The following is a 24,769-nucleotide window of genomic DNA, read 5'->3' on the forward strand; positions in this document are numbered from 1 at the left end:
AGAAATCATCTTCATAATAATCCTCAGGTAAAAATGCCCCATAGAATGGGAAATTTCCATGAGATAAACATACCACATTATAGGCAGCAGGGATCTCCCCACACCCATTCGCACCATGCCAAATACCCAAGAAAGATGGCAGCGGCAAACATGTGAAGACACAGCAGGAGCAAAAGACATTCTGGGGTCTGGTCTCAGGGCCTTGCTTATCTGAGATTTACCCATCAGGGATTTGTCTCCTGGTAGGCTGACACCTGAAATTCAGTTGCCATCTGCTGCTCCTCTGACATGGCTACAGGTACAAACTGCAAAAGTAAAAGCTTGACAAGGTTTTCTTGGTGTATCAAGACACGTCAAAGAGCGTATTTCTCTAGTGGCTGGAAGAATGCCTAGGTCAAGCTTAATACTTCAAAGTAAACTAAGGAATTTTTATTTATTGAAAGACCATTTTTAAAAAACCCTCATTTGGCTAACTTGGAAAGAACAAAACTTGTCATTCAAATCCAGTTTTATAGGTGGTAAAATAAATATTAGAAATGCCCTGAGATTTGTAAACTGTTATTAAGAACCACATAAGGTGGAGGTTGGGGTGGGCGGGGTGGAGAGATGGCTCAGGGGTTAAGACGGGCTGCTCTTCCAGAGTATCAGGGTTCAATTCCCAGCACCACATGGCAGCTCACAACTGTCTTTAACTCCTCCAAGGGATCTGACACCCTCACAGAGACATATGTGCAGGCAAAGCACCAATGCACATAAAAATAAATAAATCTTAGAGAGAGAGAGAGAGAGAACACCACATAAGAGGGCTACAGAGTTGGCTCAGTGGTTAGGAGCACTTACTCTTGTAAAGTACTCAAGTTCAATTCTCAGCACCCACATCAGGTACCTCATAACTGCTCGTTACACCATGGGATCCAACACCCTCTTCTGGACTCCCCAGGTACCTATATTTGTATGTGTAAAGGCCCACACAGACATAAACACATATGCAGAGTTAAAAATGAACATAAATCTTTAGGAAAAGAACCACATAAGTAGCTAGGTATGATAGCACATGCCTAATATTCCAGCACTCAGGAGATTGAAGTGGAAGGATCATGAATTTAAAGCCAGCATGGACCGAGTTCAAGTAAAACTTGGAAGATATATGGTCTAAATAAAACAAAAAACCAATATAAGTAAACATAGAAGATAATTTCAGTGGCTCTGAGTTGAGGTGATGAAAAATAGCCAAAGGTGTGAGAAATTAATAATAGTAATATAACACTTAAATCTGACTAGATTTTATGAAAATTAGTATTTTGTTTAAATTTTGAACACTATACATTACTAGTTGTTTTTTGTTTGTTTCTTTCTTTGTTTTTCGAGATAGGGTTTCTCTGTGTTTTCTTTACTGTTCTGGAACTCCCTTTGTAGACCAGACTGTCCTGGAACTCACAGAGATCCACCTGCCTCTGCCTCCAGTGCTACCCAACAGTTGTGTCTTTTTTTAAAGATTTATTTTATTTATGTGTATGAGTATTTTGCCTGTATGCGTGTGTGTGTGTGTGTGTGTGTGTGTGTGTGTGTGTCATGTGTGTCATGTGTGTCTGATGTCTGCAGAAGCCTGAAGAGGGCATCAGATCCTCCTGGAACTGGAGTTACAGATGATTGTAAGCCTTCATCTAGATGCTGGGAACTGAGCCCAGTCCTGTAAGAGCAGTGAGTGCTCTTAACCTGAGCCATCTCTCCAGCCTCTAAACACTTCAATTTTAAGACAGAAATCTCATGTAACCCAGACTGGCCTGGAACTCAACTCAACTGAAGAATACCTTGGACTTTTGATCTTCTGATCCGACCTCTGCGATGGTGGGATTACATATGTGTACCACCATACCAAGGTCATGCAGTGCTGTGGCTTAATGCCATCTTAAAAACTGAACTACATTCCTAGCCCTGCCTTAGACACTATTGGAGGTGCTAGGATTACATCTGCAAAAATCTTTAATAGTAAAACTTTTATCCTAGCATTTAGGCAAGTATTTTTTTTGCCTTCAGAAAACCTATATTGATGGAGACACTGTTCCATGCCTTCAATCTCAGCTATTGGAATGACTAAGGATTGTAATTTGAGAATAGCAAGATCCTACTTTAAAAAGAAAAAAGGGAGGGTGTGTGAAAATGATATTTGAAGCTAAATCAAATATTTTTAGGGTTTTTTTGTTTTGTTTTGTTTATAAGACAGGGTCTCATGTAGTACTGGCTGGCTTGGAACTTGCTATATAGAACAGACTTACTTTGAACTCAGAGACATACCTGTCTCTCTTCTGAGTGCTGGGATTAAAATAACCATGCTTAAGTTAAATGATTTAAATTATAACAGCAGGGCTACATGATTTATTTGATTTCAACCAAATGAATCTTCATGAAGTAGGGACCAGAAATGCATTCCTTTTGTCTACTCTCAGGGCTAATGTACAGTAAATATTCTACTCTACATTTCTTTTGTGTATTGGGGGATACATTTTTGTATGCATGTATGTATAGGCAAGAAGTTGATGTCAGGTGTCTTCCTCTATCATTCTCCACCTTATTCTGAGACCAAGTCTCACACTGAACCTGGAGCTCACCACAACTCATGCTATGTTGAGCAGTGAGCCCCAGGGTCCTGCTGGTCTCCACCTCCCTTCTTTGCGCTCCCGTCCTGGGATAACAGGCACATGCCCTATGCCCAGCTTTGATGTGGGCACTGTCCACGTGCTTGCCCAGCAAGCACCGTTATCCAGGCTCTCGTTGCCTCTTCTTCCCTATTGGTGACTAGCAGCTAAATAATTGGAAAAGTTGACAGCTTATGGTATTTTTCTAAACTGAGGTGTATCTGAGAAACAGTTTGTTTATACTGTATAGCACATAAAGTACCATTTAATGCCAAATTACCTTATATTCTACTTTAGTAAGTTATTATCTATGAATTATATGGATAAGTTTTGTTACAAATAGTATTTTTGTTTGTGTTCAACATTTAGTCTCTGTAAATACCAAGCTTATAAAGTTATGCTGGTGTTTTTAAATATGTAAGTAAAATGTAGTATGTATGTACACACTTGTGTTCATGCTTAATGTGGAAGGAGGAACACGTCACAGCATGCATGTGGATATCATGGGACAATTTATGATGTCAGTTATCGTCTTTTACCTTTACATGGGTTCTGGGCATGAAACTCAGGTTACTAGGCTTTTATAGCAAGTGCCTTTACTGACTAAACCATTTCACTTGCCCCATGCTGATGTTTCTTTGGTAATTTCAGATTTTTGATCATCATGCTGAAGAGGATATCCATAAAAATGTCAACAGTGTATTGATAAAAAGCCTGAGCAGGACCCCATCTAGTTGCAGCAGTGATCAGGATTCAATCAAGGCTGATGGAATCTCTCCAGACCTCAGCAGTAAGACTCCCTCTCTTTCCCCCTGCCCGCCCCCAGACAGGATTTACCTGTGAAGCTCTGGCTATCCTGGATCTCACTATGTAGACCAGGCTGGCCTTGAACTCAGATTGGCCTGCCTCTACCTCCTGAGTGCTGGGATTAAAGATGTTCGCCAACACCACCTGGCTAGCAGTAAGATCTTTATGAATGCTAAATAATAACAGTTATTTGAGTCTTTGATTAATAAGTGTATTTCAGTTTAGCAAATATTTGAATGTTATATAAACCCTTTCAGGGTTATAGGGTTGATAATTAAGATAATATTTCACTTACATTTGATTTTTAAAAATTTTTTAATGAATTTTTAATGACAAGTGTTATACTATAGAGGAATAGTTCATTTCCTCTAAAAGCTTCTAATTAATAGGGAAACATTGAATGGAGCATTAAAAGTATATTACAGATACTTTGTCTTACTACATGAATAGCTTCCTAGAAACATCCTAGTAGATAGAAGCATCAGGATCATGAACAGCACATAAATCTGAAAGATAACTGTCTTAATTAGGGTTTCTGTTGCTGAGAAGAGACACCATGGCCACAGCAACTCTCGTAAGGGAGTGGCTTACAGTTTCAGAGGTTCAGTCCATTAGCCTCATGGGAGGACATGGTGGTATGCAGGCAGACTTGGTACTGGAGAAGGAGCTAAGAGTCCTACCTACGTCTTGGTGGGCAACAGGAAGTGAGCTGTCATACTGGGAATGGCTTAAGCATAAATGAGACCTAAAAGCCTGTCTCCACAGTGACATACTTCCTCCAACAAGGCCACACCTCCTAATAGTGCCACTTCCTATGAGCCAAGCATTCAAACACATGAATCTATGGGGGCCATACCTATTCAAACAACCACAATAACTAAAATTAATTTTATATTTTTGTTTTGATTTTGTTTTGGTATAGGGTCTCACTATGTAGCTTTGACTGCCTACAATTGGCTATGTAGACCAGGCTGGTCTTAAACTCACAGAGATATACCTGCTTCTGCCTATCCTGTGTTGGGAATGAAGGTGTGCTCCACTATTCCAAGCCTTACAGTTTAGCTTTGACTTGTTTATTATATAAATAAATTTTGCTTTGATTCTAGCACAATGCAGTAGCCAAATGGAATCACAGTTTCTCGGTGACAGTATCTCTGAAGAGAGTTTGAGGGAGGTATGTTAAAGCATTTCTCACTTTAATCATTTTTACATTTATTTAAAGCGCGTGTGTGTGAGTGTATGTATGCCATAGTGCACATGTGAGAGTCTGAGGACAACTTGCAGAAATTTGTCTCTCCATCATGAAATCAGGTTGTCACGCATGGTGCTGTGTGCCCCTACCTACCGAGCCGTTCCATAGGCCACTGCTTCTCACAGTGGTTTTTGTTTTGTTTTGGAACTTACTATGTAGACCAGGCTGGCCTCAAACTCCCTGAGATCTGTCTGCATCTGCCTCCAAATTGCTGGGATTAAAGGCATGTGCCACTACACCTAGCTTATTTCTCTCTTTTTCTTTTTCTTTTTGTTTTGTTTTTCAAGATAGGGTTTCTCTGCTTACCCTTTGCTGTTTTAGAATTAGCTCTGTAGGCTAGGCTGGCCTCTTCACTCACAGAGATCCACCTGAAAGACATGCGCCACCACTCTGCTATTTCTCACTTTTAATATACTTTTTTTTTTTAAGAGTTTATTGTTGTTCTTTGAGACAGGATGTCAGGCATTCAAGGCTAGCCTTAAACTCTCTATGTAACCAATGCTGGCCTCAAACTCCTGCTCTTCCTGCTTCCACCAACCAAGTGCTAGAATTACAGGGGAATGCCTCACTTGGCTTAGTTTTTTGTTTTGTTTTTGAGGTAGCTCCCATGTGTCTCAGCTATCTCAAACTTGATATGTATCTGAAAGTGACCTTAAATTTTTGATGCTCTTGCCTCTGCCTCCAGACTGTTAGGATTACGGATGTGGGCCACATGCTCAATTTTATGTCATACTGGGAGTCCAGCCCAGAACTTCATGAATGCTAGACAAATGTTCTACTAACTGTGTTACATCCCCAGCCCTAGAATTTTTTTTAATTAAGTATTTCAAATATAGAAAATGCTAGTTTTCTTTCTTTTTTAAAAAAAAATTATTTGTATTTTATGTGCTTTATTGTTTGCCTGCATTTATTTCTGTGTGAGGGTGTCAGATCCCCTAGGAGTAGGAGTTACAGATAGTTGTGAGCTGCCATGTGGGTGCTGGGAATTGAACCCTGGTCCTCTGGAAGAGCAGCCAGTGCTCTTAACCACTGAGCCATCTCTCCAGCCCCAAAGCTAGTTTTCTTTAAGGATTCAACATAGTATTTATATGAAATATTCTCTCAGTCTGTTCTCTCTTGCTATAACTGAATACCACAAGTTGGATAGTTTATACAGACCAGCTTGTCGTTCTTTAGGCTTTGTAAAGCATAACACTGCCACAAGCACGTATGTGGTGGTGATGTCAGGCTGGAGGAATTCTGCAGGATCTCCAGGTGACGCATGGCAATAGAGCAAGCTTTCCAAGTTGAGTCCATTTTCCTCTTATAAAACCACTTATGCAGTCCTAGGGGCCCTAACATTATGACCGCATCCAATTATCTACTACCACATATTATTAACATATGACTTTGGGAATTAATGTGAGTTTTGGAGGGATCATGCACCTAGACTGTAGTAAGTAGAAATATTAATACTAAGAGATAAATTGAGTTTTGAAAAGTACTTTAAATAACCTTACAAATCTTAGACTGGGTATGGTGGACCACATTTTTCATTTTACTAGAGAGACTAAGATCATGAATTCCAGGCCACACCTGGGCTGCATAGCAAAAATTTGAGCTGCAGAGGGATACCTTGTTTAATAATAATAGCAGTAGTAATCTTATATAAAAATCAACTTAAGAAAAGTTTACTAATGTTTGGCTATTTCCATAACTCAGTAGATTAAGCTGTTTAGAAATGAATGGTGTAGTTAGAGTCAAAGTGAGTTTACTTTGAATGTTCATATAAAGTCCTTTTTTTTTTTTTTTTTAATTTAGAAACTCAAGGATGGACAAATTACAATAAAGGAGTTCTTCATACTTCTTCAGGTCCACATCTTAATACAGAAACCCAGGCAGAGCAATCTTCCAGCCAAAGTAAGTGAAATTTCTTGGCAAAATATTCATCTCAGTTAAAATATATGATGCTTAAAAATTAAGTTTCACCAGAGCAAGTATTTGTTAAAAGACAAAACCATGAGCTGGGGATGTAGCTCAGTTGGTAGAGACCTGCCTACCTACTTGAAGTCCTGGCTGCCAAGTCTAACAACCTGATCAGGTTCATATACCCTGGTGCTGCTCCCTTTCCTCACATTGATGTACTGATTATAATCCCAGCTGTAACTGCTCTAAAAACTCCAGTGATACCTTTGTAGGCGAGATCGCAAATCAGTATCCAGCTTGGAAGCACTCCCAGTTTGACATCTGTGAGTTTTTTCTCCTTCAGTGGTATAACTAACAACATCTTCGAGTCTTGGTGTCTACAGAGCTAAGCTATGCTCAAGAGGAAAAGATACTTGAAAAATCTTAAAATTGAGATCAAAAGAAATGGAATATATGTAGATCATGGGAGATAAGGTTTGTAGCTGTGGACATTTGTCTCGGGACTTGAATGACTGTGAGCCTCTTTACAGTAGAAGTAGGAACCATGTTCTTGGGGGAGCAGAGGTGTTGCTAGCCTTCATAGACAATGTTTGCAGCTCCTTTATATGTTTACATGTTGTAGGCTCTCAGCTGGCTGCACTGGCAGAGAGGGTGCTTTTATAGCCTTCCCTGACCTATGCATGTCTGTGGAGTGGGTAAAGCTAAAGCACTGTAACTCATAAAATATAATTAAGTTGAAGAACTCCTAGGCTTGAAGTATCCAAGTATTAATTATATATAAGTTTGATACTTAACCAAAATAAATTTAAAAAATGGCTTGTACACAGTCCCAAATTGAAGATCCAAAAATTAATGTACCCACTGAGTACAATAATAACTATGCACTATGTTTCACAGTGCACGATCCTTTTATCTAGTGACACTTCTGATATTTTACTAGATACATAATCCTGTGTTTTACTTTTTAAAAATTTATTCTTATATGTATTGATGTTTTGTCTGCATGTATAGCTATAGATCACGTGTGTGCAATGCCCAAGGAGGCCAGAAGAGGGCTTCAGATTGCTTTGTTTTGCACTCATACAGTGGGGGAACCTTACTGCTGTCCCAACAGGCAATTGCAACTCTGCAGCTACCAGCAGTAGATCGGCCACAGCCAGACAGGAATTCTGTTCTGTTCCCTCAGGCACTGGCTTTGTCCAAATCTCTACCCTTCTATATGACTCAGGAGTCAAAGGTTGAGGTGAAATCTGCTAACTCAGATAGAGGCCAAATAGCAAGTAGCTAACCTATCCTTGCTCTGGGGGTGGGGTGGGTGGGGTGGGGGATCGGGTGGTCCTGCTCAGCCCCCACTAAAGATCCCTTGATACACTTAGTTCCTCCCTACCACTTCCTGTCAGCTAGTTACTGAATCAGCCTCCTGACCCCAGGTTAATTTTATTTAATCAAACAAATGCAGAAACAAATGTAATACACCTTTACACAGTTAAAATAATATTCCACAACATTTCCCCATTTTTGGTTAAAAATGAAAGGTTTTTAACGTTAAAATAGCAAAACTATGTACAACAAAAACAGTTACCAAGTAAGAATTACATTTACAGTATTCAGTCCATTTGTATTTATCAAATTCAGAGAAAATATTCCATTATCTATCTTATCTTAGTGATTCCAAAGGTTTATACCTAATTTACTTTCTATCATAACTAAGGAAATCTATAACTCTAACTATTTTGTCTTTAACTCTATCAAAGACCCCAGAAGGATGTAATATCACCTAACAACAGAGACATCTGGCTGCCTAGACAGCCACCCAAAGTTCCTCTGCAGTGTTGGGGCATCCATCTTTGTCCTACAGGCCTAGAATATGTGGCAGACTTTTCAGTGAAGCAGGAACTCTGAAGGACGGTCCTGCCATTGGCAGTTTGTCAGTTGCTTTCCTGTGCCCTGGCAGACTCTTCTGTGAAGCAGGAATCTTGAAGGACTGTCCTGCCTTGTTTTGGCAATGTTCAATAGTCTTTTTCCTGTCTCACTTGTCCAGTTTATACAGCACACCATCAGCAATGAAGGCAAAAGCAGTTTCTTGCCCAAATGGATAGCCTTGCCATATTGAAAGCAAACTGTATGGAGTTTCTTCAATGCCCATCATCCTTTTATGAAGTAAATTGGTGCTACCAGGAGCAGATGTGTCTCATTGTCATGAAAAACCTTAGTTTATTAAACATCTTTATACACACACACACACACACACACACACACACTTGTTGAACCTTAAAAACATACCTAATGTGACTACAAGATTATTTATTATAGATTAACTACTAACCTCATTTTTTTTAAGATTTATTTATTATGCATACAGTGTCCTGCCAACATGTATGCCTACATGCCAGAAGAGGGCACCAGATCTCATTATAGATGGTTGTGAGCTCCCATGTAGGTGCTGGGAATTGAACTCAGGACCTCTGGAAGAGCAGCCAGAGCTCTTAACCTCTGAGCCATCTCTCCAGCCCCTTAACTTCATTTTTTTTTTTTTTTTTTTTTTTTTTTTTTTGGTTTTTCGAGACAGGGTTTCTCTGTGTAGCTTTGCGCCTTTCCTGGAACTTGCTTTGTAGACCAGGCTAGCCTCGAACTCACAAAGCTCCGCCTGGCTCTGCCTCCCGAGTGCTGGGACTAAAGGCGTGCACCACCACCACCACCACCCGGCTAACATCATTTCTTAATTATGTATTGTATTTTTAAATGAGCTGCATAAGCACAATACCCTGAACAAGAGTAGAATCAGAAATACAGTTTAACAAAAATAACTCAATTTGTATCAGTGTACCAAAATTTATGTCAATGCAAAATATCTGAGATTAATAGTTGTCTTTTTGTTCTATATTCCTATATTCCTTTAAATGATAACATCCATAACCGACCAAATAACGAAAAACCACCCACCCCACCTTTGGGAATGTGCATCATCTTCTCTAGACTACTTCCTCTTGTCTGTGGGTGAAGGCATCTGTAGGAGTACCTGAGAAAATTGATATAATGGCCACTTCCTGGGAAGACCAAATGTAACCTTGTTGATATATATCACCTGTTAAGATTCAGATCTCCCCCAGTCAAACCTGATCCATATTAACCTGGAACAAATTCACAACCTTTTGTGAAACCTGTCAAAACAAAAGCATAACCTCTTTCCCAATGTAACATTTTTTTAGTTAAGATTCCCCTAAAGTATCTAGATTGGTTCAGTTTATCAGTCCTGTTCACAATCCCATTTCTGTCAGCAGCTGTCGTTTGCTTATCAGCATTGAAAAATTCAAAATTAACACAACATACAGGATCTAGACTCCCTGTGTATTTTCCATCATTATGTGGCTTATCTTTTTTTAAAATTACTTTTCTTTAAAGACTTTAGTTTATTATTTTTAAACTATTTACTTTTTTCTGACTATCTATACCTTTTCTCTTTTTCTTCTTAAACCTACACACTTTTTTAAACACACTGTAACCTGTTTAGAGGGTTTTCTGTCTGGATCTGTCTTTACTTCGTATTTTTTAGCCTCTTTTGATTGCACAACCCTTAAAATGCCAAGTGGTGTGGCGAGGATCTCTGCCAAGGCTTTGCCAGCTGGCTTCAGCCGGTTCTAGGGTCTTTGAGAGCCAAGCCCACAGCTCAGCACAGATTGGAGGCAGGACCAAGAACTGCATTCAACCCTCCTAGCTGTAGGAGGCAGGTGCTCAAGCGATTTTACTTAGCTGGCTGTTTCTATTTAGTGATACTGGCTGAACAGCAGCACCTCTCTTAAAGGAGCTGTGTCCTTTTTCTTTTTCTTTCTTTCTTTTCAGCTTTTTCAGGTCCTACATGGTAACTTGAGCCTTAAATTGGTATGCCAAAATGTAATTGACTTTTCTTTTCTTTTTAAATTCTTTGGGGGCCAGCCACCCAGCTCTCAAATAAATACACAGAGACTTATTCTTACTTAGGAATGCCTGGCCTTAACTTGGCTTATTTCTAGCTAGGTTTTCTAACTTAAATTAACCTGTTTCTCTTCTTCTATGTTTTGCCACTGGGCTTTTTACCTTTCTTTATAGGTCTGTCTTCCCTTCTTACTCTGGGTGGTTGGCCCCTCGCATCCTTCTCCTTTTCTCGATCTTCCTCTTCTCCTCAGCCTAGATTTCTCCTATTTATTGTGTGTGTCTTCATGCCAGCTCCACCTCTTTCTCTCTCCTGCCTAGCTATTGGCTGTTCGGCTCTTCATTAGACCAATCAGATTTGTTGGTGTTTGATTGTTTTTGTTTTTTGTTTTTTTTTTTCAAGACAGGGTTTCTCTGTGTAGTTTTGGTGCCTGTCCTGGATCTCACTCTGTAGACCAAGCTGGCCTCGGAACTCACAGAGATCCGCCTGGCTCTGCCTCCTGAGTGCTGGGATTAAAGACATGTTGCCACCACCACCTGGCCTAATCAGGTGTTTTAGGCAGGCAAAGTAACACAGCTTTACAGAATTAAACATAAAAGAATGTAACACTTTTTTTTTTTTTTTTTTTTTTTTTTTTGGGTTTTCGAGACAGGGTTTCTCTGTGTAGCTTTGTGCCTTTCCTGGAACTCACTTGGTAGTCCAGGCTGGCCTCGAACTCATAGAGATCCGCCTGCCTCTGCCTCCCGAGTGCTGGGATTAAAGGTGTGTGCCACCACCACCCGGCCAAATGTAACACATCTTAAACTAATATTCTACAACAAGATCCCCTGGGACTAGAGTTGCAGACAGTTGTGAGCTGCTATGTGGGCAGCTGGGAATTGAATCTGGGTCCTCTGTAAGAGCAACACATGCTCTTAACTGATGAGCAAACAAAAAACAGATCAGCTCTGTATTGGATAGAGATACCATGTAGTATTTTCATAACATTCTTTTCTTTTACAAAGAGCCTTGATTTCATTTAGTAGGAAATAGTGATTAGAAAATACAGTCTATATTTTACTGTTGCCATTTCTGTTTGAACCATTACATATAGTTTTGATTTTTATGTATTTAAAAATAGTCTTTAACAACTGAAGGATTGCAGGCCTGTGGTGGCACATACCTTTAATCCCAGCACTCAGGAGGCAGAGACAGGCAGATCTCTGAGTTCGAGGCCAGCCTGGTCTACAGAGCTAGTTCCAGGACAGCCAGGGTACACAAAGAAACCTGTCTTGAAAAACGAAAAAAACAAAAACTGGAGAATTGTAGCCAGGCACCTTTAACCCCCGCACTGAGAGGCAGAAGCAGGGCAAATCTCTGTGAGTTTAAGCTCAACTAGGGCTTCACAGTCAAACTGTGTCTCAAACAAGAACCTGATCATTGAGCCAGTGAGATGGCAAATTGGGTAAAGGTCCTGACCCTAGGCTGACTGCCTAAGTTTGATTCTGCAAGACCGACATGAAAGGAGAGAACTGACTTTCACATTCATGCTGTGGCATGCATGCTACACATAATAGATAAATGTAATTTAAAATTTAAAAAAAAATTGGAATTATGCTAGATGTAATGGTGCACACCTGTAATCACAGCTCATGATAGGTACAACCAGGAGAACCAGAAGTTCAAGGTTATCCTTGACTGCATGTATATTTCAAGGCCCAGGGCTCCACATGAGACCTTGTCTCAAAAATAAAAAGCTGTGGTTCCCAAGGAGATGGAGCAGTGGTTAAAAGCAGTCTGCTGTTGCAGAGGACCCAGGTTTGAGTCCCAGTACCTACATGGCAGTTCACAACGGTGTAACTCACTCCCAGGGGATTTGACACCCTATTTTGGCCAACTAGGGCCCCAGGCATGGTTGATGCACATGCATACTTACAAACAAAATATATACATACAGGTCCTTGAGATTGAACAGAGTCCTCATGCTTTCATAGTAAGCACTCTTCCACATATTAATTGATAAGTAAGTGCACAGTTTAACTTATTCTGTGCTGTGCTGCTTATAAATCATGGATGGAGTGCTATTTGGTGTTTTCATAAGCAATGACATAAAAATCTGATTTAGATTTTTCCAAAACAGGATTAAATACATTCATTTGTCTTTAAACTAGAGCTCTAAAACATAACTGTGTTTTTTCTTGGATGGGTGTGTGGGTAGGTTGGTTGGTTGATAGAAGGTCTTACCCTAATTTGAGCTAGCCTAGAATTTACTATGTAGCAGATGACTTTAAACTCACAAAGACAAGACTCTTGCCTCAGTCTTTTAAGTGCTGGGATTGCAGGCATGAACCCCTCCCTTGATTTTTTTTCCCCTCCTTTCTATTTTAAATAAAGTGGTTCCTGGTAAGCTTAATTTTTTTTAAAACTTTCTCTTTTATTTGTTCTTTGTATCTTTCCATCATGCATCTCCACCCCATCCATTTCCCCGCCCCTGTCAATATCTCATATTAGGGTCCCTCGTGTCACACGCTTCATCCAGCATCAGAATGATCTCTTGATCAGCCGCTCCAAACTTCAAAATCAAACAAACAGAGAAATTAAAAAAAAAAAAAAAAAAAAAAAAAAAAAAAATTAAGAAAGAAAGAAAATCTGTCTCATCATGGAAGCTGTAGTGTGACACAGTGAGTATACCCGTTAGTTCATATATCTTTACTTGCAAGTGTTCGTTGCAAAGAGTCATTGGTCTGTTTGAGGCTCTGGTTTCTGCTATACTATCAATGGGGGGCCCTTGGTTATCTTGTTGTTGCCTAGTGTGTAGATTCTGCAGCTTTGGTTTGCTCCAGCAGATCACAGATTGGGTGGATGTTGGGGGTGGGCCAACTCATAACCTTGGTTCTGGGCCTAGATAGTTTCAGGGGTGGTCAGCCTGCCAGCTCTCTCTGTCCTCACCACTAGGGCGAGCTCTCCTGCTTTGCCTCAGCTAGTTTATCCCTTGCTGCGATGAGCAAGGAGCCTACTCCGTTCTTCAGCTTTCTCGTTCTCAGAGTTGGTTCTCCACACCTATACCTTCAGGGCCAGCTCTACTGTGTTGCCCAGGCATAGCATAGGGGCCACTCTCCTGAATGCTGCAGCTGATGAGGGGCAGGGACAGCTCTCCCACCTGCCTCAAAGGTTGATGGGCAGGGGTGTGGAGGGTGGGGAAGTGAGGGAAGGCATCTCTCCCCTGCCCATGCCACCACATGTCAGATGAGTAATGGGGACAGCTCTCCCATGCTCACAACTTCCGGGTTGGCTCACCCACACGTCTGCCAACAGGATTGGCTCTATTGTGCTAAGCTTCATTTTTAGGTATTGATTTTCTTTTTTTTTTTTTTAATTACATTTATGTATTGTGTGTATATGTATATGTGTACATACACACATACATGCATGTGAATGCTTAGAGGTCAGAGGACAATTTATTGGCGCCACCTTGCCACCTCAATTTTCTTAAAATAATTCATAATCTTTTTTTTTTTTTTTTTTTTTTTTTTTTTTTTTTTTTTTTTTTTTTTTTTTTTTATCGTTTTTAAACCACTTTCAGGCCTATAAGTCGATACCCTTAGCTCATCTGAACAGCTGAGGAAGAGTAGACTTTGAAGTTAGAGACTTGAATTCAGGTTTGAACTTGTAACTTGCTGTGTGAACTTCATATAGCACTTCGTATAATTTTTCCCCCGACAGTACTGGGGATTGAGCCCAGAACCTCAGATATCCTATACTGAGCTACATATCCAGCCCTGTTTGTATGACTTTTAAAAATAGGCACTGTAGCTGGGAGGTGGTGGCATATGCCTTTAATCCCAGCACTCAGGAAGCAGAGGTAGGCGGATCTCTGAGTTTGAAGCCGACCTGGTCTATGGAGCAAGTTCCAGGACAGCCAGGGCTACACACACGGAGAAACCCTGTCTAAAAACATAATAACAACAAAACCCCCAAAGTCATTCTAAAACTTGAATTTGTTTTTGTATGTGGTTTTGTTCTCAAAATGCCAATTTTAGCCAGGTATTGGGGTACTCATTCCTGTAATTCTAGGGCTTGGGAGGATCAGGAATTCAGTGGGATCCTCAGCTACATGATGAGTCTAGCCTAGGCTATATGAGGACCTTAAAAAAAAAAAAAAAGGCAGGGTGGTGGTGGCACACACCTTTAATCCCAGCATTCAGGAGGCCCGAGGAGGTGGATCTCTGTAAGTTCAAGACCAGCCCTGGGCTACTACACAGTGAGTTTCAGGACAAGCTCAAAAGCTACACATTAAAAAAAACAAAAAAAACAAAAAAACGGAAAAGAACAAACAACATCTGGTTTTGTCTGACATGGTGTCATAAGCATGCAGTCCAGCAGTCAAAGACTAAGAGCACAAATTCCAGGCCAGCCTAAGCTGCATAGTAAGGCTCTATCTTAGATTTTAAAAGAAAAGTGTACCAGTTCTGATTGACTGAATACTTTTTTCCTTCTTTCCTTCTTTTTTCTTTAGTTTACTATAAACACGTCACCTACCCCAGAAGATCTGATGTTGAGACAGTATGTTTATGGACCTAAGATACAGATTTATAGAGAAGATTGTGAGCTTCTTCGCCAAAAGATTGAAGAGTAAGAAAGTTTTTTTTCCCCTGTGATTGTTTTTGGAGGGTTATAATAAACAAATGGCCTTTGTGGTTTTTTAAAAAGAATAAAAGCAGCTAGGGGGAAATGGATGGAATTGATAGTGTGACATGAATGAATAGAAACCCAGGCTGTCTACAATTTTGTGGAGCCTTGCATAAGTCATTTACCCTTGTTTTCCACTTCATAAAGTAGTAATAATATCTATACACATCAGATACAATGAACAATAGAAGTTATTTACATAAAATGTTTCATATCATTATGAACAAAAGATAAACAGATTTTTTTTTAAGACAAGGTTTCTCTGTGTAGCCCTGGTTGTACTGAAGCTCGATATGTAGACCAGACTAGCCAAAAACTTTGAGATCCCCATTTCCGCCTCTGAGTGCTGGCTGAGTGCTGGGATTAAAGGCATGAACTAACACCCCGATTTACTTTTGGGTTTGTAAAGTGGGTGTTGTGTTACATGACTGTAACCCCAGCATTTGGGAGGGGAGATAGAGGCAGATGCTGATAGGAAGGTGCCATCTTGGAGGTAGTTAGGGCAGGTTTTTGTAAGGAAGGTACATTAGAGCTGAGCCTTGATGTATTCATTGTAGGTAGGTTATGGAGAACCAAGGGCCAGAAATTCCTGGAAAAAACCTGAGGAGGGCAACCCCTCCCCCCACTCAAGGTGCAGGCTTACAGAATAACACAGTAGGAATTGAGTAGGGGTAGGGAGTGGGCAGGGGTGGGATGCCTGAATGTTCAGAGTGGACAGGAGGCTCTAGGCAGGGGTGTGAGTGGTGATGTTATCTGGCAAGGTCACTAGAGGATATCCATTAGCTGCTGCCTGAAACAAGATTGGTTTTGGGGGGGTGAAGTGAGCCTGAACCGCCATAGGAAGCTGCTGCCCTCTCTGAAATACTGAACTATGAGTTGAGAACCTAGGCTGTTAGTAGTCATGAAAGGAAGTGGTAGATTCAGAAACTTACTGTAAGACAGAAGACAGAGGGAAACCCTGTTGGGGTTTCAAGTTAGTCATTGACAAAAGTTTGGAAACATTTTTTCCCAGGGTGGAATGTCTAGAGTTTGGGACCCCTGGACTGATCTACCAAGGGCAGGAAAGCTACAGGTCTCAGTCCTGGAGACTGCCTAGACCTGGCTTAACACTAAAAGTCAAGTCTGTGCCCATTCAAGAATTCAATACCTCCCCCAACTCCACCTCCTCAGTCCCCTAAAGGTACCAGGACCTCCGGGGTCATTATCTCAGTTGGTCTATCCCCTGTCATGTGTTCATCTGCCGTTCCACAACCCTCCACACACCTTTGATTCTCTGATCCTTTCCACTCCCCAGAATCATTGAGACACTCTTAACTGTATTCTTTAAGTGTTGTATCGTCGGGCTGGCCATGTTTTCTGAGTGAATTTCCCCTTTTATGTAGGAAAAAAAAATGAAAATAATTAAATTTGGCTGTATGTTTAAGCTGGCTTTTTCAAGCAGAATTCTAAATCCTGGGCTGGAGAGATGGCTCAGAGGTTAGGAGCACTGACTGCCTTTCCAGAGGTCCATAGTTCAATTCCCAGCACCCACATGGTGGCTCACAACCATCTGTAATGAGATCTGTGCCCTCTTCTGGCCTGTGGTCATATGCTGTATACATAATAAATAAATAAAACTTTTTTAAAAAAAAGAATTCTAAATCCTATATTAACTTTTGTTTATTTTAGATTAAAGGTATCTGCATTGAACCAAGATAAACTACTGACTGATGTAAATAGGAACTTGTGGGGGAAAATGAAAGACTACTCTGATGAAGAGGTATTTTTATGTCCTTTTCTGAATAAGGATTGACACATTTCAAGATAAGAAACTGTTACTTAGCCTGATACACCTTTAATCCCAGTACTTGGGAGGCAGAGGCAAGTGGCTCTCTGAGATCAAGACCAGCCTGGACTACACAGCCAGTTTCTGGGCAGCCAGGGCTATACAGAGAAACCTGGTCTCAAAAAATAAAAAACAAACAATGAAAAAAAAGAAAAAGAAGAAACTGTTATTTGATGGTATGAAGTTCTTTAATTCAGTTTTAGATGTAGTGTGCTGGTGTAGCCTTATCTTTTATTATCAAGTAACTGTTAGATATAACCTTTCCAATGTGTAATGGCTAATTAAACATGTGAAATATATATGATGTTCCCTCCTTTTAATTGGTATTTCCTGTAGATTCAAATGAAGATTTTTTTATTTGATTAGCTATTTATTAGTACATTTTACATGTGCACTAATATATAATAATGTTTTGTTAACTTAGAGCCAGTCATTTTCTAGTTTGTAATGAATAGTTTATAAATGAATAAGTGAATTAAAGGCAATAATCAAAATTGAAGTCTTTGATTATATTCTTAAATAGATATGCTGAAGTTAGGTGTGATGGCACAGCCTGTAATCCCAGCACTTTAGAGGCAGAGGCTAGAAGAGCACATGTTTAAGACCAACCTGGTCTGTATAATGAATTCTACATCATCAGGCAATTAAATCCGCAAATGAAAAGTTCTTTAGAAATCAGAATCTAGAGTAGGCAAAGTTTAGGACAGGCAATCTTTTTTTTTTTTTTTTTTGGGGGGGGGGGGTTTGGTTTTTTTTTTTTGGTTTTTCGAGACAGGGTTCCTCTATGTAGCTTTGCGCCTTTCCTGGCGCCCACTCTGTAGACCAGGCTGGCCTGGAACTCACAAAGATTCGCCTGGCTCTGCCTCCCGAGTGCTGGGATTAAAGGCCTGCGCCACCACCGCCCGGCAGGACAGGCAATCTTACCTGCCTTCCCAGACCTTACTTACCATATCTGACTTTTTTTTTTTTTTAGTATAATGTGCTCTTTAACTCTCTCATACAGCTGAAGACCTACGGGATTTACCTGAACAAAATAAAATCACGTTATACCAAGATGACGAAAGTCTTCACTCACCAAGGAAAAGTGGCTCTGTATAACAAATTGGTGCATTCAGCTGAGGTAATTCGAGGTAGTTAATATATAACAATTTATAGTAGGTGTAAAATATGAAGAATGCTTCTTCGGAGACATATAAATGAGGCTTGGGGGCTGGAGAGATGGCTCAGAGGTTAAGAGCACTGACTGCTCTTCCAGAGGTCCTGAGTTCAATTCCCAGCAACCACATGGTGGCTCACAACCATCTGTAATGTGATCTGGCACCCTCTTCTGTATATATGATAAATAAATAAATTTAATATAAATAAATAAATAAATGAGACTTGGATAAAAGCTTGTTTATAAAAAATGAGATTCTTTTATTCAAAAGCTCCAAACCTTGGCATTATAAGTAAAATGAAATATAGTTACTAATAGGGGCTGTGTCTCATCTCATTGTCATCCATTCTACTTTTTGAAATAAACTATTTGTGATTCTATCTCCCCATTCATACATACGACAGTATTATCTTCCTTATATTCATAGTCAGTTGCATGTGTATGTATGTGCATGCGTTTATCCTTTTAAAAAGGCTCTACATAGGCCTGAGAATGTAGTTCAGTGGTAGAACATTTGCTTAGCATTTTTCAGTTTCCCATTTGAGAGACAGGAGTAGGGTACTCATGCCAGTGATCTTGGGCACTTAAGCATGTACACAAGAGCAAGAAAGCAGGTAGCTCTGCTTAATAAAACATTTTACTGGCAAATAAGTATAGAAACACTGTATACAGTATCTTCTTTTACAGAAATAAAAATTAAAAAATAGTTGTGCTTGGTGCACATACCTACAGGAAGTTGAGGCGGGAATATTGCCATAATTTCTGTACCACATAGCAAGAACCTATCACAACAACAATAGCAACAAAAATAAACAAACAAAAAACCCACACTGAAAAGGCTGTATTTCTGTTTGTCCAGTGTTTCCCATATCTATCTGATCACAGGGGGGAAAAAGCTCTTTTTAAGCAATAAATATTAATATCCATACTGTCATGAAACACAGATAGAAAAGAAATGCTATAATGAAGAGTAATATAGAATTAATTCATTTATCTTTTAAAATTAAATTTAAAAAAATATATAAGGCCAGACTAAAAGTCTTGATGTTAATTTTAAGATTTGCCTGTTCATGCCAGTGTGATGACACAGGCCCGCAATCTCAACTACTTAAAAGTCTAAGGCAGGGATATCACAAGTTCAAGGCCAACCTCAACAATTTAGCAAGACCCTATCTTTAAAAAAAGGAAAAAAAAACTGGAGCTCATGCAGGGATACTTGGCTCAGTCTGGGAGGAAGGGACTGGACCTGCCTGGACTGAGTCTACCAGGTTGATCGCAGTCCTCGGGGAAGGACTTGTCCTGGAGGAGGTGGGAATGGGGGGTAGGCTGGGGCAAGGGGAGGGGGTGGGAGGGGGGAGAATAGGGGAACCCATGGCTGATATGTAGAACTGAATGGTATTGCAAAATAAAATAAAATATATATATATATAAAAAAAAAAAGGGAAAAAAATGGATAGGAATAAAGGACAGCAGTAGATCATGTGACCAGCATGTATTGTATGTTCAGTCCCTGTATTGCCAAACAAAGGAAAAGAAAATTTGCCATTTATGATCATGACAATAATTGAACTATCATAAAGTTTGGAGGTTAAGCTTTATAATCTATAATATTTTGTGTTTAGAATGAGAAGAAGAAACTTGAGATAAAAATAAATGAGATGGACAACATACTTAAGAAGATCAATAACTGTCTCACTGAAGTAGAAAGAGGTAAAGTCTTTAACGCTTTCCTAGGGCTGGGGACAGAGCTTAGTGGCAGAATGCTTGCCTGTCATGCAAAAGGCCCTAGGCTCAACCCCTGGAACTACATAAAGTTAAGGGATAAGTTTCTATAAATGCTCTATAAGGTATAAAATTGGGTCTTACTATAATATTTTAGCAGCTTCAGTTCTTAAATTGGAGCAAATTAAAGCCCTTTTTTGGGCTGGGTGGTGGTGGTGGTGGTGGTGGTGGTGGTGGTGGTGGTGGTGGTGGTGGTGCACACCTTTAGTCCCAGCACTTGGGAGGCAGAGACAGGTGGATCTCTGTGAGTTTGAGGACAGCCTGGTCTACAAAGTAAGTTCCAGGACAGCCTGTTACATAGGGAAACCCTGTCTCAAAAAAACCTTTTTTGGACTAATGAGATGGTTCAGTGCATAAATGTGCTTGCCACCAAGTCTGATGACGTGAGTTTGATTTCCTGGGACCCACGTGGTGGAAGAAGAGAACTGATTCTCAGCAGGTTTTCCTCTGACCTCCACAGGCATGCTGTAGTGCATACCCCTGCATACAAAATAAAGGTAATAAAAAAATAATAATAAAAGCTCCTTTACTATAATCACCCCTAACACAATAAAGAAAAGTTTCCAAGAAATTGAAGTTGTTTTTCAAAGCTCTTCATAACCTCTACCATAATCTTGTGTGGTTTTGCTTATTTGGGGACAGAGTCTTTCTCTGTAGCCCTGGCTGGCCTGGAATTTGCCTAAGCTACTCTTGTAGCTTGTGACCCTCTTTCCTTGCCTCCTGAGTGCTGGTGTTATAAGTGGATGCCTCTGGGCCCAGAATTCTGGTTTGTTGTTTTGTTTTGTTTTCTAATCACACTTGTTTGTTTCTTAATGTGTGTAATTCTGAGGTTCTTTTCTTTTTTAGATTTATTTATTTTTATTTTAAGTGCATGGGTATTTTGCTTGCATGTGCACCATGTACACACAGTGCCCATGGAGGACTGAAGAAAGTGTTAGATCCCCTGGAACTGGAGTTACAGATGGTTGTGAGCTGCAGTCCTAGCTCCCACCCAGTCATCTGGAAGAGCAGTCAGTGCTCTTAACTGCTGGGCCATTCCTCCAGCCCCCATTTACACTTTCCTGTGGAGGTCAGAAGACTGCTCTGTGTCAATTCTCTTCTTGGACCATTCTGGGTTTCTGAGATCTCACTCAGGCTTGTTTACCTGCTGTATGGTCTCATTAGCTCACATTTTAACAGAGGGATTATCTCTATCTGGAAATTGTGTAACCATCCTCTTTGGCCCTTTCGAATCCCAACTGAATTCCGTTTTGCTTTCCTTTGTCTCCTCTAAGATCACAAAATTCCACATATTCATCAGATTTAACACCCCCTAGTCTTTAGTCTGTTTCCTTGTTTGACATTGCTGATTGTTTTTTCCTCCTAAAGCATTTATGTTGCTTAACTTCCATGACATCACACCACCTGACTCTGGTTCTGTTCTTTATTCCTAGGTTTTCCCTTTAGCTCCTGTGTTGTCCTCTCTTAATTAAACTAACCCATCAGCACCCAGGTCAGGTGGTTCATGACTGCCTAGAACTCTAGTTCAGGGGATCCAACACCCTTTTCTGGTATCTGCAGGTACACACATATACACAGGCTCTTGCACACACGTCCACTCCTGTGTCTACACACACACACACACACACACACACACACACACACACACACACACACTAAAATAAATCTAAAAATTGTAAGTTCCATGGAGACAAAATTAGCATGTTTTTCTCCATGTTCTTTTTTGTTTGTTTGTTTGTTTTTATGGTGAAAAAGTATATTTAGAATTAGCCAGCTGGACTCAGTTTAGATGATCCCAATTTTGTTGGCAACATCCAGAGCATCATAGTCAGGAGCCAACTAAACATACACCTTCTTCTCTCCATCAGGCCTTATGAGGGTTGACTTTGGCCACATCAATGTCATAGAGTTTCTTCACAGCCTGCTTGATCTGGTGCTTGTTGGCCTTGACATCACAATGAGCACAAGTGTGTTGTTGCCTTCTGTCTTCTTCATGGCTGACTCAGTGGTCAGGGGAATTTGATGATGGCATAGTGGTCAGGCTTGTTTCTCCTGGGCGCACTCTTTCGAGGATATTTAGGCTGCCTCCTGAGCTGCAGGGTCTTGGGCCACCGGAACGTGGGTGATGTGCATCTTCTTCTTTTTGTGGCTTTGGACGCCTTTCAGCACTGCATTCTTGGCTTTCAAGGCCTTCACTTTGGCTTCGGCTTTGGGAGGGGCAGGAGCTTCCTTCTTCACTCTTGGCGCCATCTTGGCAAAAAGTTTCTCCATGTTCTTTAAGTCCCTAGCATTATGGATTGCACAGTAAAAGTGTCTAATATGTATGTCCTGCATTTAATTAAAAATGAGTATATGAATAGCATAGTTTTAAAATAACTTCTGTTTATTACTTTATTTTCTACTTCACAATAAAAGAAATAGAGGCCATCAGACTAGAATGTCCAAACTTTCTAATATCAAAGAAACCAGACCTTTAATCTGTTTATTCATTCTTTCATCCTTCTTTTCTTTTCCCTAAGGCCAGTCTTTCCATCTAAACTGATTTTGCCAGGTGTGATAGTACACACCCTGTAATGCCAGCATGAGAGACTGAGGCAGGAGAATCACTAATGAGGCCAGCCTGAGCTACGTAGTGAGTACTAGGCTGGCTAACGCTACATATCAAGAATCTGTCTCTTAAAAATAATTTTAAATAAATAAATTTGCTTTCTATTATGTCTTCTCAGGAATCATATTACTGATTTCTCCTTTTATTATTTAATGTCTTCATTTCCATTGAATCTGTTTACATAACTGTCATCCTTAAAGCAGGGCTAGGGATGTAGTTTAGTTGGTTTTAAGTATTTGCTTTGCATGCACAGAACCCTGTGTTCCATCCCCACCACCATCCCATGAAGTCAGGTATGAATGTATTGGCATGCCTATTATCCCAGCACTCTGAAGGTTGAGGCAGAAAAAAAACCAGAATTTTAAGATTATCCACAGCCACATACTAAGTTCAAGGCCACCCTGAGGTACTTGAGACCCTGTCTCAAAAAAAGAAAAAAAAATACAAAACCAAAAAATAATTGGGTATGGGTGGCTCAACACCTGTATCTTAGCATTTAGGAAGCCAAGGCCAGAAGACTACCTTGATTTCAAGGCTGGCATGGTTTACATTGTTCAGTTCCAGGCTAGCCCCAATAGTATGAGATCCTTCAAAAGGGGGGGTGGTGCTAGAGAGATGACTCAACAGTTAAAAGCACTGGTGGTGAAGACTTTAATCCCAGCATTGGGGAGACAGAGGCAGGTGGATCTCTGTGAGTTTGAGGCCATTCTGGTCTATAGAGCGAATTCCAGCCAGAGCTACACAGAGAAACCCTGTTTCGAAAAACCACAAAAGCAAACAAAATAGAAGTTTCTATAGTGTTACCTAATGACAACAGCTGTGGTCATTAGGTGACACTAAATATCTACTCTCTTCTTTCATTAGTCATTGGCAAATTTGCTTAGTTGTACCTTTTATGTGCTGAGTGTGTGGCACTCATAATGGAAACACACTAGAAACCAAAACCAAGATTTTGTGCCCTTGTGGGCCTTTTTTTTTTTTTTTTTTCTTTTTTTTTTTTAAACTCAGACAGGATAGAATGATCTCTAAATAAGTAGTTGAGAATGGACTTAAACTCATGATCCTCTCTCACTTCCCCATGTACTACCATGCCCAGCTCCTTATGGAATTTTTAATCCAGAAACAACTATAGACACTAAACAAATGAACTGGGTGTGGTATTACACACTTGGCATCTCTCAGCCTGTAGGGAATGGAGTCAGGAGGATTAGTAGTCTGAGGCTAGCTATGTTATATAAGACCTTTGGTAAAGAAAACAAAACACGACAGCCGGGTGTGGTGGCGCACGCCTTTAATCCCAGCACTCGGGAGGCAGAGCCAGGCGGATCTCTGTGAGTTCGAGGCCAGCCTGGGCTACCAAGTGAGCTCCAGGAAAGGCGCAAAGCTACACAGAGAAACCCTGTCTCGAAAAAACAAAAAAAAAAAAAAAAAAAAAAAAAAAAAACAAAAAAAAAAAAAAGAAAACAAAACACTCTCCCTCTAAAAAAATAAATTTTGTAGAAGATGTTAAAGGTGCTGTAATACTTCAGTAGAAATCTGACCTAAGATGAAGAGATCAAAGCAGCCTGCCCTATACAGAAGAGACTTTTCAGTTAAAATCTGAAAGATGAATAGGAGTATAAAAAGTAAAAAAGAAAAGCCAGCCATGGATTACACCTCTAATCCCATCACTTGAAAAGGCAGAAGGATTTCTGTGAGTGTGAGGCCAGTCTAAGCTACAGAGTGAAACCTTTTCTTTAAAACACATACTCAGGCAAGAAGGTGTGGTAGTGCTTGCCTTTAATCCCAGCACTAAGGAGGCAAAGGCAGGTAGATCGCTGTGAGTTCAAGGCCAGTCTGGTTTTTATATCGAGTTTCAGGATAGCCAGGGTTACACAGAGTAACCCTTCCTTAAAAAACCAAAAAGACCAAAAAACAAACAACAAACCATAGATGCACAAGCGCGTGCACACACACACATACACAAAACACATCAGACTATTCAGAATTAATATATGCAGAAATCTCTTATGCGGAGAATACATCAACTACATGGATTTGAAGATAGAGCCAGATTAGAATAGAGAAAAAGAGCCAGGTGGCGGTGGCACACGCCTTTAATCCCAGCACTCAGGAGGCAGAGCCAGGCGGATCTCTGTGAGTTCGAAGGCAGCCTGGTCTACAGATCGAGATCCAGGACTGGCACCAAAACTACCCTCTCTCGAAAGAAAAAAAAAGAGA

The 24,769-nt window shown here is 40.2% G+C and overlaps 1 protein-coding gene across 1 annotated transcript in view; it reads left to right on the forward strand.

Moving 5' to 3' along the window:
• The window catches only part of Knl1 (kinetochore scaffold 1), a 79,359-nt gene that overhangs the window by 33,151 nt on the left and 21,439 nt on the right, over window positions 1–24,769 (forward strand). Inside the window, 7 exon segments of the mRNA XM_028885927.2 lie at window positions 3,288–3,426; window positions 4,550–4,617; window positions 6,496–6,594; window positions 15,006–15,121; window positions 16,847–16,937; window positions 18,007–18,123; window positions 19,782–19,869. Coding sequence (XP_028741760.1) covers window positions 3,288–3,426; window positions 4,550–4,617; window positions 6,496–6,594; window positions 15,006–15,121; window positions 16,847–16,937; window positions 18,007–18,123; window positions 19,782–19,869 — 718 coding nt within the window.

The sequence above is a fragment of the Peromyscus leucopus genome, chromosome 4 (genome assembly GCF_004664715.2).
Source record: "Peromyscus leucopus breed LL Stock chromosome 4, UCI_PerLeu_2.1, whole genome shotgun sequence".
In the NCBI taxonomy this organism is placed as follows: domain Eukaryota; kingdom Metazoa; phylum Chordata; class Mammalia; order Rodentia; family Cricetidae; genus Peromyscus; species Peromyscus leucopus.